Source organism: Malus domestica, chromosome 11 (assembly GCF_042453785.1).
Source record: "Malus domestica chromosome 11, GDT2T_hap1".
Classification (NCBI taxonomy): Eukaryota; Viridiplantae; Streptophyta; class Magnoliopsida; order Rosales; family Rosaceae; genus Malus; species Malus domestica.
The window spans coordinates 1,819,532-1,835,261 of NC_091671.1; the positions used below are offsets into that span (position 1 = coordinate 1,819,532).

Consider the following 15,730-nt stretch of genomic DNA (forward strand, 5'->3'; position numbering starts at 1 on the left):
ACACATGACGGATTATGCAGGTGGTAATTACCAAGTTGGAGACAATATCGGTGTTGTTGGAAGTGGGTCGTATGACCCTTTTCTTTGATAATTCTACATGGTATCAGAGCCAAGGAGCGGGCCCGTACCGTATTGCCACGTGATGGGTGGGTCCCTTGGCCCCGCGCGATGATGATGGGTCCATTGGCCGGCGTGTAGGATGAGTCCCCTTGGCTCCACGTGGTTGTCGATGTGTGGATCTCCCACGTGTGACCTGATAATTGGGTCCCACGTGAAGGGGCGTGTTGAAATGTCCCATATCGACCGTATCAATGACAAAAGAAGAGTTTAAATCCCCCTCCAACTAATACCGAAGCCTTTTGTGAGAAAACCTCATACATGACTGATTGTGCAGGTGGTAATTACTAAGTTTGAGACAATATCGGTATTGTTGGAAATGGGCCGTATGACCCGTTTCTCTGATAATTCTACAATACGAAGCTATTGTCTTGGATCGATTATGTAACGTTTGGAAAGAAAGGGAAGATCTCGATACCTGAGTAATAGTTTGCCGAATCTTTAACTAACCTTCGTTGACTTTTGCCGAACTTTGGAATTAAATTCGGTTGGATCTGCCGAAAGGCTTTATGTAACTAGGGTTTGCACAAACACGGTAAACTAAAAGTGAAGGAAAGAAAATAGTACCGAACGCAGGGTTAATTAATTTGTTGTCTTGCTCCTTAGCTCTTCAGCATTCAGTAATTCTTCCATGGCTTGGACAGAATCCCCCCTCATCTTTTATGGCATTTCTGATCATGTCCCTAACCTCACAAGTCACAAGCATTCTTTATTTTAACCATGCAGATGCAGCTCCGCCCTCTCGCTGCCTCCACGCACACGCCGGCCTCTTCTCCCAAGAACTTAGCATTGTGAAACTGTTCAGGTTCAGCTCCCGAAGGCCACCCATGTATCACCTTCCCATGACAAAGTGCTTCAATCACCGAGTTCACATATACTTAGTTTAGTTTGGTTGCACAGTTTCTCTAGATCATTTTTGTCTTTGCATTCGGATTCATTAAAAAGTTAATGTTGATATTGGCCAATGGGAAAGGATTTAAACAATATTTGGTACCATGTTTGCTGCTCATATAAATTTCTCTTGCAGTTGTTACCTGACCATTAAGGCATGTTAAGCAAAAAGTTAGGTGCATCAAGAAAGAAATAAAAAAAGCAAAGATAAGAAGAATTAAGCATAGGTTTGAACAAGTGGAGAGAAGTTCGGCTGGGCTAACCCACAAAGCCACCCTAGCTCCCAACCATCTCTCTCATTCTCTTTAATCTTTGCTGCTAAGATATATCAACTGTTGCCGGCAGGGTTGGCAGGTCTCAAGTTGCTAGGATAGAGGGAATGAGATCCCCTATGGATTTCTATGTTTGAAAACCGTGGATCCAGAGATTCGGATCGTTCAAAAAGAGAGAAAGAGATATGGGCCGTTCAAGTTTTTGGATTTTTGTGAAGTGGGCAAGTGAAATGGACTAATAGGAGTTGTATGATTAAAATTGTGTGGTCTGAGTGATCCGAATCTCTCGGTCTTCAGGCAACAGGCATAAAAATCCAAAGTGGCTCCCAATCCAGGATGGTGCATGCATGCTAATTAATCCCAAAGGAACCCTTTAATAATCTCCATTCTCTTCACACACACACACACACACACACACACACACACACATATATATATATATATATATATATATATATCACAGGTTCTGGTAAGGAATAGTAAGCAACACAATATCCATCTATATTTTTCATTCAATTTTCAATAGCAATGGCAGAAATCAAGGAACACATAGTTATGTTCCCATTCATGGCACAAGGCCACATAATTCCATTCCTTGCCTTGGCCCAACAACTAGAGCAGAAAAAAGGTTGCACCATAACCCTAATCAACACCCCACTCAATATCAAGAAGCTCAGCTCCTCCCTCCCTCCGAACACCACCATTCGCCTCCTCGAAATCCCTTTCAAGAGCTCCGACCACGGTCTTCCCAGCGACGCTGAAAACACCAATTCCCTATCCTACCATCTCATCCTCAAACTCTTTCAAGCTTCCTTGTCACTCAAGCCTTCTTTCAGAAACCTAATGCACGGTCTTGTCCATGAAAGAAATGGACTGCGCCGACCGGTTTGCATGATCACTGACATCTTCTTTGGGTGGACGATTGAGATAGCTCATGAGTTTGGCATGTCCCATGCTGTGTTCTCCACAGTTGGAGGGTTCGGCATGGCGTGCTATTACTCGTTGTGCTTGCATTTACCTCATCTGAAAGCAAAATCCGGAGAATATGAATTCACACTGCCTGATTTTCCAGAAGCTAAGAAATTTCATATATCCCAGCTCTCAGAAAGTCTTAAACTGAGCAATGGCACCGACCCCTTTTCAGTGTTTGTGCATAAAGCATTCAATGAGTGCATGAAAACTGACGGAATGGTAATCAACACGGTGGAGGAGCTAGACAAAACCGGGCTGATGTACCTCCGAAAGATCTTTAAATTGCCGGTTTGGGCAGTTGGACCGCTTCTTCTATCATCCGGAAATGGGACTAAAAGGGCAGGAAAAGAATCCGGACTCACACCAGAAGCATGCAAAAACTGGCTTGATTCAAAGCCACCCAGGTCAGTTTTGTACATTTCATTTGGTTCTCAAAACACAGTTTCAAAGTCTCAGATGATGCAATTGGCAATGGCATTGGAGTCAAGTGGTAAAAACTTCATTTGGGTTGTTAGGCCACCATTGGAATATGATGTTGATTCAGAGTTCAAGGAGAAGGAGTGGTTTCCGGAAGGGTTCGTGCAGAGGATTAAAGCTCAAAACAAAGGGCTAATTGTCGAAAAATGGGCACCTCAGGTGGAAATACTGTCTCACAAAGCAACCTCTGCTTTTTTGAGCCATTGTGGTTGGAACTCGGTGATCGAGTCCTTTGTTCATGGGGTGCCTTTACTCGGGTGGCCTATGGCTTCAGAACAGTTTTTCAACGTCAAGTATCTGGTGGAGCAAGTCGGAGTTTGCGTGGAAGTAGCGAGGGGGAAGAGTTGTGAGGTTCAGAAGGAAAATATAGTGGCGAAGTTGGAGTTGGTGATGAATGAGACAGAGAAAGGGATGCAAATGAGAAGGAAAGCTAGCGAGGCAAAGGAGATTATTAGGGATGCCATGAAGGATGAGGAGGGATACAAAGGTTGTTCTACTAAAGCTTTGGAAGACTTTCTAACAGCCGCTGCAATGTCATACAGGGTCGAAGAAAACAGTGGACTCAAAACCAAATGAAACGTTACTAAAGAGGAGAGAAAAACTAGCGCTTAGAAAGTAAAGAATTCAAAGGTCGCGGTTCTTAAGAGTGTTTCCGTTTATGATTTTTTTTTTTCTTGGCTTTATAATTTGTCTTGTTAACTTTGATTTCCTTCTCTGCAGTTAATGTTCAGTTTCAGTTAACAATTAATCACATATATTTGATACAAGTACAAATCAATCGCACATAACATGATCAGAAAATGTCCAGTAGCATAACACCGTAAACCAAATTGAACGAATCTGACTCAATTAATGAAACGAGAGAGAGAGAGAGAGAGAGGTTGAAATGTTATCCTAAAAAATGTTGTAACAGTTACTTCACAATTGAGACCTCTGTGAGTCTGATGATATGCTGTAAAACTCAGCAGAATTGCTTATACATGATAATGTAGTCTTGTTGCAGCTGAAAACTGCCCTGTCTATACCAATAATAAAAAACAATAAGCAAGACACAGCTGGGCTTTCATCCTTCGTCCACCAAAAGCTTCGAACTTAATACCACTCCACTGTAAAAGCTATGAACTTTCATACTCACTCCACCAAAAGCTAACAGAGAGACTTGGCGTTAGAGATCGCATGTGGTGCCACCACTTTGGTGGGATATAAATCATATCACCTTCCTCTAAAATGCAGTCATGAAATTCCAAGTCATGCATCTTTGGGAACTTGTCTAGATCAACCTTCAAACCAAAGTCTTTTCAATCAGTATATATAATTGAGCTTCAGAACAGGGAATCCGATTCCATCTATATGATCTACATTGACCTCATCAGAGATAAAGGAATCGGCATGCATGGCAAGGCACTCATTGTTTAGAATGGAAAAACAACGTAGCATCGGTAAGCTAAGCACAACAAAATAAGAAGGTCAAGAATGTAATTACCTGGCTTGAGTTGCATAGCATGATCTCAGTGTATGGATAGAGTTCCTCGGACAATGATGCAAGGTAGAGCCTTACATACTTTTTGCCAACTACCTGAAAATGAGCAATGGATTTGAGTCATACAGATGTTTGGATCATTTTATTCTAGTAGCAAGAAAATAACATGCATATACAAATAGACAACGGATACATGTGCTCGGGCACGCAATCAAGTATAGCATGTCTGTGCCTGGAATGAAGCATGCAGAACATTCTTGCCATTGATGATAGATTGAAATCATTCTGCAATTTGGAGCCAGAGAACCTAGGCATGTTCTATGAAATTATCAGCTTCTTTAAATACGCACATGATTTTACTTTTTAGAGATGGAACTGTGACAATGCGTTTAGTATACAATCCTTTGTTTTCTTTCCGTGAGATTCGTATATCCACCATCACACACAACAATCCCATTACAATTTCTTTGTTACCCTAGAAAAACTATGAACGAACTCTGGAACTCATAACTGAAACAATTTTACGGTAAATCCAGCTTACTGGATGATTATTCTACTAAGTAAATCATAACACTCTAGAAGGCAACATCATGATGTAAATACTTAAATTTTAGGAAACTGAATCTAATATACCTGAGCAAGAACATTATGGTGTGGATCGTGGTGTAATGGAGTTACTGTTCCAGCAGACCTTAGTTCGCCACCACCGGCAAAACAATAGTCAGGAATACATATGTCCTCACGTAACTCGTGTATCTGCATATCAATAATGGGATATCAGATATACGAAGGTGGAAAATTGGCAAAGTCCAGCCCAACAAGTAGGCATATCGCCATTACAAACATGGTAACGGTGTAAAATAACACACCTGATCAAACAATGGATGCTGAGCAAGGTATGTTGGGGCAGCAGAAGCAGAGCCATTAGCCTGAATCCTCTCAAGAAACTGGGAAAACGTAATAAGCCCTTGCTTCCACTCCGGGTACAAATAATTTTTCCCGACCTGCAGTGCATTCAAAACTTTACCAATTTTCAGTTATATAACAAAAAATCAACGAAAGAACGAAGTAAGTAATTCAAACAACCATCAATTTTCAACAAACTAGTACTACTACATTATGAAGAAAATCACCTCAACTGGCACGGTGCGATCACCGGCAACCTTCGTTAGATAATCCTGGCCGGCCAATGATCCATGCCATCGGTTATTACCACCGGACAACCCGGAAACAAGTATTCGCTCAAAAATCCCTCCAAAGATAGACCTCAACTCTTCACAACCATTTTACAAGAAAGTGACTTTCTGCGCCAAACATCAAGCAACTGCAAATCAAAATGTAAACACAGTAAAAATCAATGGTAATTTGAAAGAACCCAGAATTTTCAAAGCTACCCTTTTGAAAACAGAGGACTTTAGGAATTGGGATATCATTAATGATCTGAATTGCAAAGAAAGACGCTTCCTTTGAGCTATGAGAGTTAAAAAGGCTGTGAAATTTGATGTCAAATGACGAACCTCACCTCCTCCGAGACGACGTCTTGCCGGCCCAATCGGCGGTCCGAATTGGGACATTTCTGCTGTTGCTGACGAACCCTAGTTGCCCTGGCTTTGGCGGCGACGACGGAGACGAGGGAGTGCAAGTCGGGCTTCGAGAGCGGGCCGCCCATGATGAGGCCCATATTGAGAGCACGGAGGGCGTCGCTGAACTCACCGGCGGCGACATGGAGCTTGGCCACGTGAAGGCAGGCCATGGAGTAGGCGTCGCGCAGCCCGTTTCAACCGGGCTGGGTAAGGTTTGGTTCATATAAATGTAATCCCCGGCCCCGCCCGATGCTTTTCCTTTGAACTCAGGTCTAGTCCGGTCCCTTCAAAATTGGGCCGGCTCGGCCCGTGCCCATCCCTAGGCTTAGCCACTCCCTTACCTTTTTAGTGTAGATAATATTGATTAGTAAAAAAAAAAATGAAGAAGATCAATGACAAAAAATTAACAAACGTATATGAGATGTAAAAATGAGTGTGTAAATAACATTATCCATTTTTTTTTTGAAACAAGGGTACCATTCATTACTAACAACAAATATTACAACACAAAGGCCCAAAATTTACAACACAGAGGCCCAAAAACAAAACACAAACAAACAACAGAGGCCCAACCAAAAGTTGAGACCAAAACAAAGGAAAACACAGAAACAACCGGATTCGTTGCGTCTTCCGCTACAACCACCAAAACAGCAGTCGTGCATATCGATCCAGCCAAATTTGTTCCCCAAACCAAGCCTTGCCTCATCGATACCAACAACCAATCCTAAGCTTCACTCCTAGCACAGCTACAAACAACTGAGAATCTGCAGCCAAGTGAAAAAAAAACTCATGGCAATACACGAGCAACACTGCCAACAATGGCATACATCAAAGAGAAGGTGGTGGTGCAAAGAACACCCGACCTAGTGCAAGCACTAGCTCAATACACACCAACTTGAAACACTGCAACAAATCGCGGCAAAGGGTGACTGAAACTCGAAAATTGGATGAATATGGATGAGGGACAGCAGAGGGGAGATAAGAAGGCAAATCGGCCAATAGAACCAGGGAAAAAAACAGCGGATGGAAGAAGAGAAAGAGAGAGAGAGAGAGAAAGAAACAAAAGAAAACCCACTGATCCCGGTCGGAGCTAGGATCGACGGTACTGGAATTGGACTCGATTGGGAACGACTCATACAGATCGGTGAGAATAACCCTTAAACAGAGGGAAGGTCTCTCACAAAGAGAGAAAGGGAAAAAAGATATTTTTCTAACACTATCCATTTTTAACTTTAGAATTGGCCCAAATCTTTATCCTAGTTTATAATTTGGACATTTGTTCATTAAGGTTTCTGAATGTAACAAAATATTATCATTCATTCATGTCATCAACTTTGGGACGAAGCTACGAACATGCAAGTCTATCTAATTCATCACTCTCCTCTCTTGATTTTCATTGATTTCTTCAATAGATTGGCAACTTTAAGTTTGAGATAGGGTTCCTCCACAAGGTTTGTCTACAGAGGATGAGTCAAGGCTTAAGATCATGCTGAAAGGCGTAATCAATGGACAATAGGTGAATATTCTTGTACCACCTGTGAAATCCCATCCCCAGAATTTCACTATTCGTTACTTATCACGTAATTTAAATTCCTTATTTCGCAATTATGTTATCTTTATCAGTTAATTTCAATTCCGTTAATTTTTGGAATGTTAATTGATTGGTTATTGAGTTTGAAGTTTCGTAATCAATCTTTAACATTCGTCGACTTTTCGAAGTTATAACTAGTGTTTTTAAATAGATCTCGACCCCATGAATACATAGGCGAAAGTCGTTTGCGAGTCCGAATTATAATAGTATAGTTACGGACGTTTGAAGTTGTGAAACTATAGATAGTAGGAATTATTTAACTTCCACTTGTGGGTAAAAGGCCCAAACACATATTTGGCTTAAGGGACTGATTAATTAGAAGTGGAAAGGGACCAATTAGAGTGTGGAAAAGATTAGACAACAATCAATCAAAAGGGAGGAAAAGAAAAGAGGATTTTTTTTCCATTCCATTTCGGTTGACCGTACACCCCAACCACACCTTCAGTCGGTTTAAATTCCGGCCATTACCACCATACTTTCAGGTGATCTTCAACCATCCCACACCTGTCATATCTTTCATTACCTCCCATCTACCATATCCCTACAATTTCGAAGGAATTTTAGCCCAAAAACCATGTAAACTGTGCGGGTGACCGAAGGCTTTTCACGGCGATTCCATCATTCCGACAAGTTCTACCACCCATCCTCACCCTTAATCAACTTCCCTTGGACCCTAGATCAAGACCCAACCAGTTGTAGGAGCATTGGAACACCGAGGAATTCGAATTGAAGAACACCCACCTCAGGGTTTTCGACGGGTGCGAGCCAATTTGGGGTCTTCCCGGCCAAATTGGACTTGCCCACATGTATAAAGTTTACTCTACTTGTTGAGATCTTCTTTCCTGTAAAATTTGAGAATTTTTTAAAAAGGTCGAATTTTCTAGTGTGTGACATCCGATTTATGAAATGCGTTGAGTATATTTTCAATAAGGTCCATCACTTGAATATTCTAGCAATCGATGATCCGACCATTGGATCGTCACCAAATTGTAGTATGCTATTGTAGATATTATTTAAGGATTTACTTTTGGGTTATCCTGAAAAGTTGCGGGATTTCGTTGTGTCTTCATCGGTAGTTTCAGCAAGACTAGAGATTTATTGACTACGGCAAGAGAGAACAAAGAAAGGAGAAATCTTTGAAGAATAAGCTTAGCTTTGTGATAAAGATTAGCATGTTATATCAGGGTGGCAAAAATGTGGCAGTATTCACGACGTTTAGTTAAGAAACTATGGCGTTCAAATTTGTGTCAGTGGTAGTGAAATTGAAACCTCGTCGCGTACTTAGCTGCTTGCCCTAGTTCAGTTACAACAGCGGTGTGTGTAGAGTTATTAGTGATAGTTATAAGAATTGGTGCTGCTTGTTGAATCTATAGTAGGAAGAACCAAGCAAAATCTTTGTTTGAGTAGCAAATGGAGTATTCCGAGTTCTTTTGTGCACACCGGCAACCTTGTTGAGTAGTCAACATTAATTTTTTCAGTGTTTTCTTTTGAGATTTGTAAAAGAAATCCCTGTACTAATTTGCGGGTCTGTTTTATTTTGGGTTTCCGGGAGAGAAATAAGAATAGGAAGCTCGGTATTATATACTTTGGCTTGCTTATGAGTCATGCATACGGTTTAGTATGAGGTGCTTTTTTTCCCCCCAGAGTTATCCCTTTTGGGTTTAGATATTTGAGTAGCTTCGATAGAAGGTGAAGTATTAGGTATGTTCTAAATTACAAATAAAAAATCTAGTGATTGGATCTTACGGAGCAAGTGAAGTAAGATCATGGACCCTACCTTAGAACGACGGTTCGATTTCTCATTAAATGTTATTGTGGGAGACATATGAGAGTTGTTGGGTGTGTGAATTATCGAAGGAAATCTAAATGTGGACTTGTACTTTGTTTAGGCGGTGAGAGAGCGTGATGCCTTAACTCTTGTGCTAGGGTGCATTAACGCGGACTCCAGGTGAATGATTTTAATTTATGTGATATTGGTGATTTTCCTGTTTTCGTAATTGTTATCTTGTGTGGATATGGCTTGGTTTTATAAATATGTTTTCCATTGAATTGTTATTCTTAATGCTTAGCCATTGATTTAAGTTTATGAAATGAGATTTGACGTGTATATATTGAAATATGGTTTGATTTGTTTGATTGGCATGTTGTGATGAAATATGAGGGCTAGTGGTGGATCGTTAAACCATTGGGATGGGGATTTGTTGCTTCGATATTGTTTCATTTCCCGCTTCGTTATTCGTTCTAAATTTAGTGTGTGCCTTATTTCCCTTGGTTGAGCTTTGGTAAATTAAGTAACTTGTGCTTGTCTTATTTCCTTGAGCCGTTGTACATTGAGTGATGGTTCGGAATCGTATCCACTTGGATTTCGTTGAGTGATGGTCTGAAATCCCCCTACTCCGTGATTCCGTTGAGTGATGGTCCGGAATCGTATCCAGTTTGGTTTCATTTAATGGTTGTTATGCCTTGTACTCCACGATTCTGTTGAGTGATGGTCCGGGATCGTATCCACTCGGATTTCATTGAGAGATGGTCCGAAATCCCTTATACTCCGTGATTCCATTAAGTGATGGTCCTAGATCGTATCTACCTTGGGTTTCATTAAATTTGGATTGAGATAGCTTCAAAGATGTAGGCTTCGGCCGAACTGTGTCGCTCTAGTCCTACTTTTCATTGTGTTGTATGAGATTATAGTTGTGAGATGTTGTGATTTGTTTCAGACGAACCGTTGGATGTTTGAGTGACTCCTTCAGAGTTTTCAAAGGTTTGGTATTGATTCCTTATGAATGATTTATATTCAAGGTTTATAAATTGTGATTAATGGCTGGGTTTATTATTAGTATCACATACTTTGTATTATTGCCACTCACACGAGCCCCACAGCTTATCCGGGTTGTTGTTTACCGATGCACCATTCCGATGGTGTAGGCACTGATCATACAGGCGACATGTTTGAGTAGACTTCGAGAAGTTTGTAGATGGGGGTAGCAGTGCAGTTATCAGAGACTTGAAGCGTTAGGTTACCCTTGATCCACTCTTGTACTTTATTTTTTGGCACTTTCTTTTGAACACCTCGAACTTGTTCTTAGTCTAGCGAGGGTTGTGCTTCTTTTTGGAATGTGCATATTTGTAAATACCTTGTGGAGAACTTAGCCACCTTCATATTATTTTGGTTTATCAGTTAAAGTATTTCATTCCGTAACTTATACCGTATTCATCGAAAGTTATTTTTCCTTGTCACGCGTCAATCCTTGATGTATATTAGGATCGGGACGTGACACCACCCCTTGTTGATCCCGAGGGATGGAGGAGGCTAGGTTAGCCGAAAGATGGTTATCGGTTCAAGGACGGGGGAGATTGGGTTAGTATGAATCTATTGTCTTGGATCGATTATGTAACGTTTGGAGAGAAAGAGAAGATCTCGAGACTTGAGTAATAGTTTGCCGAATCTTTAACTAACCTTCGTTGACTTCTGCCGAACTTTGGAATCAGATTCGGTTGGATCTGCCGAAAGGCTTTATGTAACTAGGTTTGCACAAACACAATAAACTAAAAGTGAAGGAAAGTAAACAGTACCGAACGCAGGGTTAATTAATTTGTTGTCTTGCTCCTTAGCTCTTCAGCATTCAGTAATTTCCATGGCTTGGACAGAATCCCCCCCTCATCTTTTAAGGCATTTCTGATCATGTCCCTGACCATTAAGGCATGTTAAGCAAAAAGTTAGGTGCATCAAGAAAGAAATAAAAAAGCAAAGATAAGAAGAATTAAGCATATAAGGTTCGAACAAGTGGAGAGAAGTTCGGCTGGGCTAACCCACAAAGCCACCCTAGCTCCCCACCATCTCTCTCATTCTCTTTAATCTTTGCTGCTAAGATATATCAACTGTTGCCGGTAGGGTTGGCAGGTCTCAAGTTGCTAGAATAGAGGGAATGAGATCCCCTATGGATTTCTATGTTTGAAAACCATGGATCTAGAGATTCGGATCATTCAAAAAGAGAGAAAGAGATTTGGACCGTTCAAGTTTTTGGATTTTTGTGAAGTGGGCAAGTGAAATGGGCTAATAGGAATTGTATGATTAAAATTGTGTGGTCTAAGTGGTCCGAATCTCTCGGTCTACAGGCAACATGCATAAAAATCTAGAGTGGCTCCCAATCCAGGATGGTGCATGCATGCTAATTAATCCCAAAGGAACCCTTTAATCATTTCCATTCTCTTCACACACACATACACATATATATATATCACAGGTTCTGGTAAGGAATAGTAAGCAACACAATATCCATCTATATTTTTCATTCAATTTTCAATAGCAATGGCAGAAATCAAGGAACACATAGTTATGTTCCCATTCATGGCACAAGGCCACATAATTCCATTCCTTGCCTTGGCCCAACAACTAGAGCAGAAAAAAGGTTGCACCATAACCCTAATCAACACCCCACTCAATATCAAGAAGCTCAGCTCCTCCCTCCCTCCGAACACCACCATTCGCCTCCTCGAAATCCCTTTCAAGAGCTCCGATCACGGTCTTCCCAGCGACGCCGAAAACACCAATTCCCTATCCTACCATCTCATCCTCAAACTCTTTCAAGCTTCCTTGTCACTCAAGCCTTGTTTCAGAAACCTAATGCACGGTCTTGTCCATGAAAGAAATGGACTGCGCCGACCGGTTTGCATGATCACTGACATCTTCTTTGGGTGGACGATTGAGATAGCTCATGAGTTTGGCATGTCCCATGCTGTGTTCTCCACAGTTGGAGGGTTCGGCATGGCGTGCTATTACTCGTTGTGCTTGCATTTACCTCATCTGAAAGCAAAATCCGGAGAATATGAATTCACACTGCCTGATTTTCCAGAAGCTAAGAAATTTCATATATCCCAGCTCTCAGAAAGTCTTAAACTGAGCAATGGCACCGACCCCTTTTCAGTGTTTGTGCATAAAGCATTCAATGAGTGCATGAAAACTGACGGAATGGTAATCAACACGGTGGAGGAGCTAGACAAAACCGGGCTGATGTACCTCCGGAAGATCTTTAAATTGCCAGTTTGGGCAGTTGGACCGCTTCTTCTATCATCCGGAAATGGAACTAAAAGGGCAGGAAAAGAATCCGGACTCACACCAGAAGCATGCAAAAACTGGCTTGATTCAAAACCACCCAGGTCAGTTTTGTACATTTCATTTGGTTCTCAAAACACAGTTTCAAAGTCTCAGATGATGCAATTGGCAATGGCATTGGAGTCAAGTGGTAAAAACTTCATTTGGGTTGTTAGGCCACCATTGGAATATGATGTTGATTCAGAGTTCAAGGAGAAGGAGTGGTTTCCGGAAGGGTTCGTGCAGAGGATTAAAGCTCGAAACAAAGGGCTAATTGTCGAAAAATGGGCACCTCAGGTGGAAATACTGTCTCACAAAGCAACCTCTGCTTTTTTGAGCCATTGTGGATGGAACTCGGTGATCGAGTCCCTTGTTCATGGGGTGCCTTTACTCGGGTGGCCTATGGCTTCAGAACAGTTTTTCAACGTCAAGTATCTGGTGGAGCAAGTCGGAGTTTGCGTGGAAGTAGCGAGGGGGAAGAGTTGTGAGGTTCAGAAGGAAAATATAGTGGCGAAGTTGGAGTTGGTGATGAATGAGACAGAGAAAGGGAAGCAAATGAGAAGGAAAGCTAGCGAGGCAAAGGAGATTATTAGGGATGCCATGAAGGATGAGGAGGGATACAAAGGTTGTTCTACTAAAGCTTTGGAAGACTTTCTAACAGCCGCTGCAATGTCATACAGGGTCGAAGAAAACAGTGGACTCAAAACCAAATGAAACGTTACTAAAAAGGAGAGAAAAACTAGCGCTTAGAAAGTAAAGAATTCAAAGGTCGCGGTTCTTAAGAGTGTTTCGGTTTATGATTTTTTTTCTTTTCTTGGCTTTATAATCTGTCTTGTTAACTTTGATTTCCTTCTCTGCAGTTAATGTTCAGTTTCAGTTAACAATTAATCACATATATTTGATACAAGTACAAATCAATCGCACATAACATGATCAGAAAATGTCCAGTTCGCCACCACCGGCAAAACAATAGTCAGGAATACATATGTCCTCACGTAACTCGTTTATCTGCATATCAGTAATGGGATATCAGATATACGAAGGTGGAAAATTGGCAAAGTCGAGCCCAACAAGTAGGCATATCGCCCTTAAAAACATGGTAATGGTGTAAAATAACACACCTGATCAAACAATGGATGCTGAGCAAGATACGTTGGGACAGCAGAAGCAGAGCCATTAGCCTGAACCTCTCAAGAAACTGGGAAAACGTAATAAGCTCTTGCTTCCACTCCGGGTACACATAATTTTTCCCGACCTGCAGTGCATTCAAAACTTTACCAATTTTCAGTTATATAACAAAAAATGAACGAAAGAACGAAGCAAGTAATTCAATCAACCATCAATTTTCAACAAACTAGTACTACTACATTATGAAGAAAATCACCTCAACTGGCACGGTGCGATCACCGGTTAATGATCCATGCCATTTACTCCTGGCCGGCCAATGATCCATGCCATCGGTTATTATCACCGGGCAACCCGGTAACAAGTACTCGCTCGAAAATCCCTCCAAAGATAGACCTGATCTCTTCACAACCATTTTACAAGAAGGTGACTTTCTGGGCAAAACTCCAAGCAACTGCAAATCAAAATGCAAACACAGTAAAAATCAATGGTAATTTGAAAGAACGTCAGTAATTTCAAAGTTACCCTTTTGAAAACAGAGGACTTTAGGAATTAGGATATCATTAATGCTCTGAATTGCAAAGAAAGACGCTGACTTTGAGCAATAAGAGTTAAAGAGGCTGTGAAATTTGATGCGAAATGACGAACCTCACCTCCTCCGAGACGACGTCTTGCCGGACCAATCGGCGGTCCGAATTGGGACATTTCTGCTGTTGCTGACGAACCCTAGTTGCCCTGGCTTTGGCGGCGACGACGGAGACGAGGGAGTGCAAGTAGGGGATGGGCAAAATACCATGACTACGGGACCCCTAAGTTGACGGTTATAACCGTTTATTTATAAAATTTAAATGAACAGTTATGAGTATTATCCACGATTATAACGCGTATCCATCGATTATAGGTAATATTCGTGGTTATAACAGCTATCTATTTACCCATTTAATTTAATATATGTAAAATTAAAAAAAAATTAAAAACCCTCAAAGAACTTACAACTTGTAAGTTACTATTATTTGTTGCTTCCCTTAGGACACATCGGTTATGTGTTGCTTGCCTCCGCTTCTGATCAGCAGCAGTCTTCTCCGGCTGTTGCCAAGTTGGTTATCTCTTTTGACCCTATTGCCGAGGTCAGAGAGGTACGTTTCTTTTTTTTTCTTCTTCTTTGTACATTTATATATATATATATATATATATAGACACTCATATTGAATTGTCATCGTTTTTGTGTTTTGGGTTTTTATGTTCTTCCATGCATTGTCGTTTCGGGCCATGATCTTTGTTTGTTCCTTAATCTTTTACTTTTTGATCCTGATTTCATGGTTATGGGTGTAGCAGAAAAATATCGTTCGTAAACTATTATTTCAATTATTGGAATTATATGAGGACTGAAATGATTAAAATATGAAAATGTATGCAAAAATGTACTTATAACGGTGATTAATTGTCAGAAAATGAAAATTATGACAAATTTTTCTTTTGTAATTTTCAAATTGTTAAAAAAAAATAATGTAGACGGGCGAAAAAATGTTAAATGGGTAAAAAAATGATAAACGGGTAAACGGGTAAATGGTTATGATTAAATGGGTAAATAGGTACACGGTTATGGGTATGGATAACCGTTTATAAACGGTTATGGTTATGGGTATAACCATTTATGTAATTACCCAACGGGTAAACGGTTATGCGGGTATGAACATAAATGGTTATGGGTAAATAATCGCGGTTACCCGCTCGTCATAATCGTTGCCCATCCCTATGTGCAAGTCGGGCTTCAAGAGCGGGCCGCCCATATCCAGAGCACGGAGGGCGTCGCTGAACTCACCGGCGGCGACATGGAGCTTGGCTACGTGGAGGCAGGCCATGGAGTAGGCGTCGCGCTAAACTGGCAGAACCGAGTTCCAGGGACCAAAGTGGAGCTGCTCCCAGGCCATCTCGCGAGCAACCTCCCCTGCGTAGAGGTCCCTGGCTGCGGCTCAAGATTCCATTCTGACGCAGGCGTAGCCGCCTTGCTCGAAGATGGATTGAAGAAGGTGGGTCGACTCGGAATCCAGAATTGGGGTGTCGACATGGTGGTCGGAGGTGGCGTCGGATATTTTTCTAACTGATAACTGATAAGGGATCCAAAAATTA

The 15,730-nt window shown here is 41.3% G+C and overlaps 2 protein-coding genes, 1 long non-coding RNA gene and 2 pseudogenes across 5 annotated transcripts; 3 read left to right on the plus strand and 2 right to left on the minus strand.

The window, feature by feature from the left end:
• The first annotated feature begins 1,745 nt into the window (after positions 1-1,745).
• Positions 1,746-3,503, plus strand: LOC103422581 (UDP-glycosyltransferase 92A1). Of its 2 annotated transcripts, XM_017328750.3 has the most exons (2): positions 1,746-2,656; positions 2,768-3,503. In XM_017328750.3, the coding sequence occupies exons 1-2, from the start codon at positions 1,809-1,811 to the stop codon at positions 3,303-3,305; spliced, it is 1,386 nt and encodes a 461-aa protein (XP_017184239.2). In that variant the 5' UTR covers positions 1,746-1,808; the 3' UTR covers positions 3,306-3,503. The 2 variants fall into 2 exon arrangements, with proteins under 2 accessions (XP_017184239.2, XP_008358866.2); XM_008360644.4 differs by having other exon boundaries at positions 1,752-3,503.
• Positions 3,504-3,606: 103 nt separating this feature from the next.
• LOC103422593 (lysine-specific demethylase JMJ30-like) lies at positions 3,607-6,037 on the minus strand (annotated as a pseudogene).
• Positions 6,038-7,721: 1,684 nt separating this feature from the next.
• On the plus strand, positions 7,722-10,582 carry LOC103412684 (uncharacterized). Its single transcript, XR_011573105.1, has 4 exons — positions 7,722-8,189; positions 9,273-9,331; positions 10,101-10,144; positions 10,309-10,582. It is a non-coding gene; the product is annotated as an uncharacterized lncRNA (long non-coding RNA).
• A 109-nt stretch (positions 10,583-10,691) lies between these two features.
• On the plus strand, positions 10,692-13,389 carry LOC139187458 (UDP-glycosyltransferase 92A1-like). Of its 2 annotated transcripts, XM_070808082.1 has the most exons (2): positions 10,692-12,540; positions 12,652-13,389. In XM_070808082.1, exons 1-2 carry the CDS (start codon positions 11,693-11,695, stop codon positions 13,187-13,189), a joined length of 1,386 nt encoding a protein of 461 aa, XP_070664183.1. In that variant the 5' UTR covers positions 10,692-11,692; the 3' UTR covers positions 13,190-13,389. The 2 variants fall into 2 exon arrangements, with proteins under 2 accessions (XP_070664183.1, XP_070664182.1); XM_070808081.1 differs by having other exon boundaries at positions 10,692-13,389.
• On the minus strand, positions 13,347-14,404 carry LOC103412685 (lysine-specific demethylase JMJ30-like; annotated as a pseudogene).
• Positions 14,405-15,730: the final 1,326 nt, after the last annotated feature.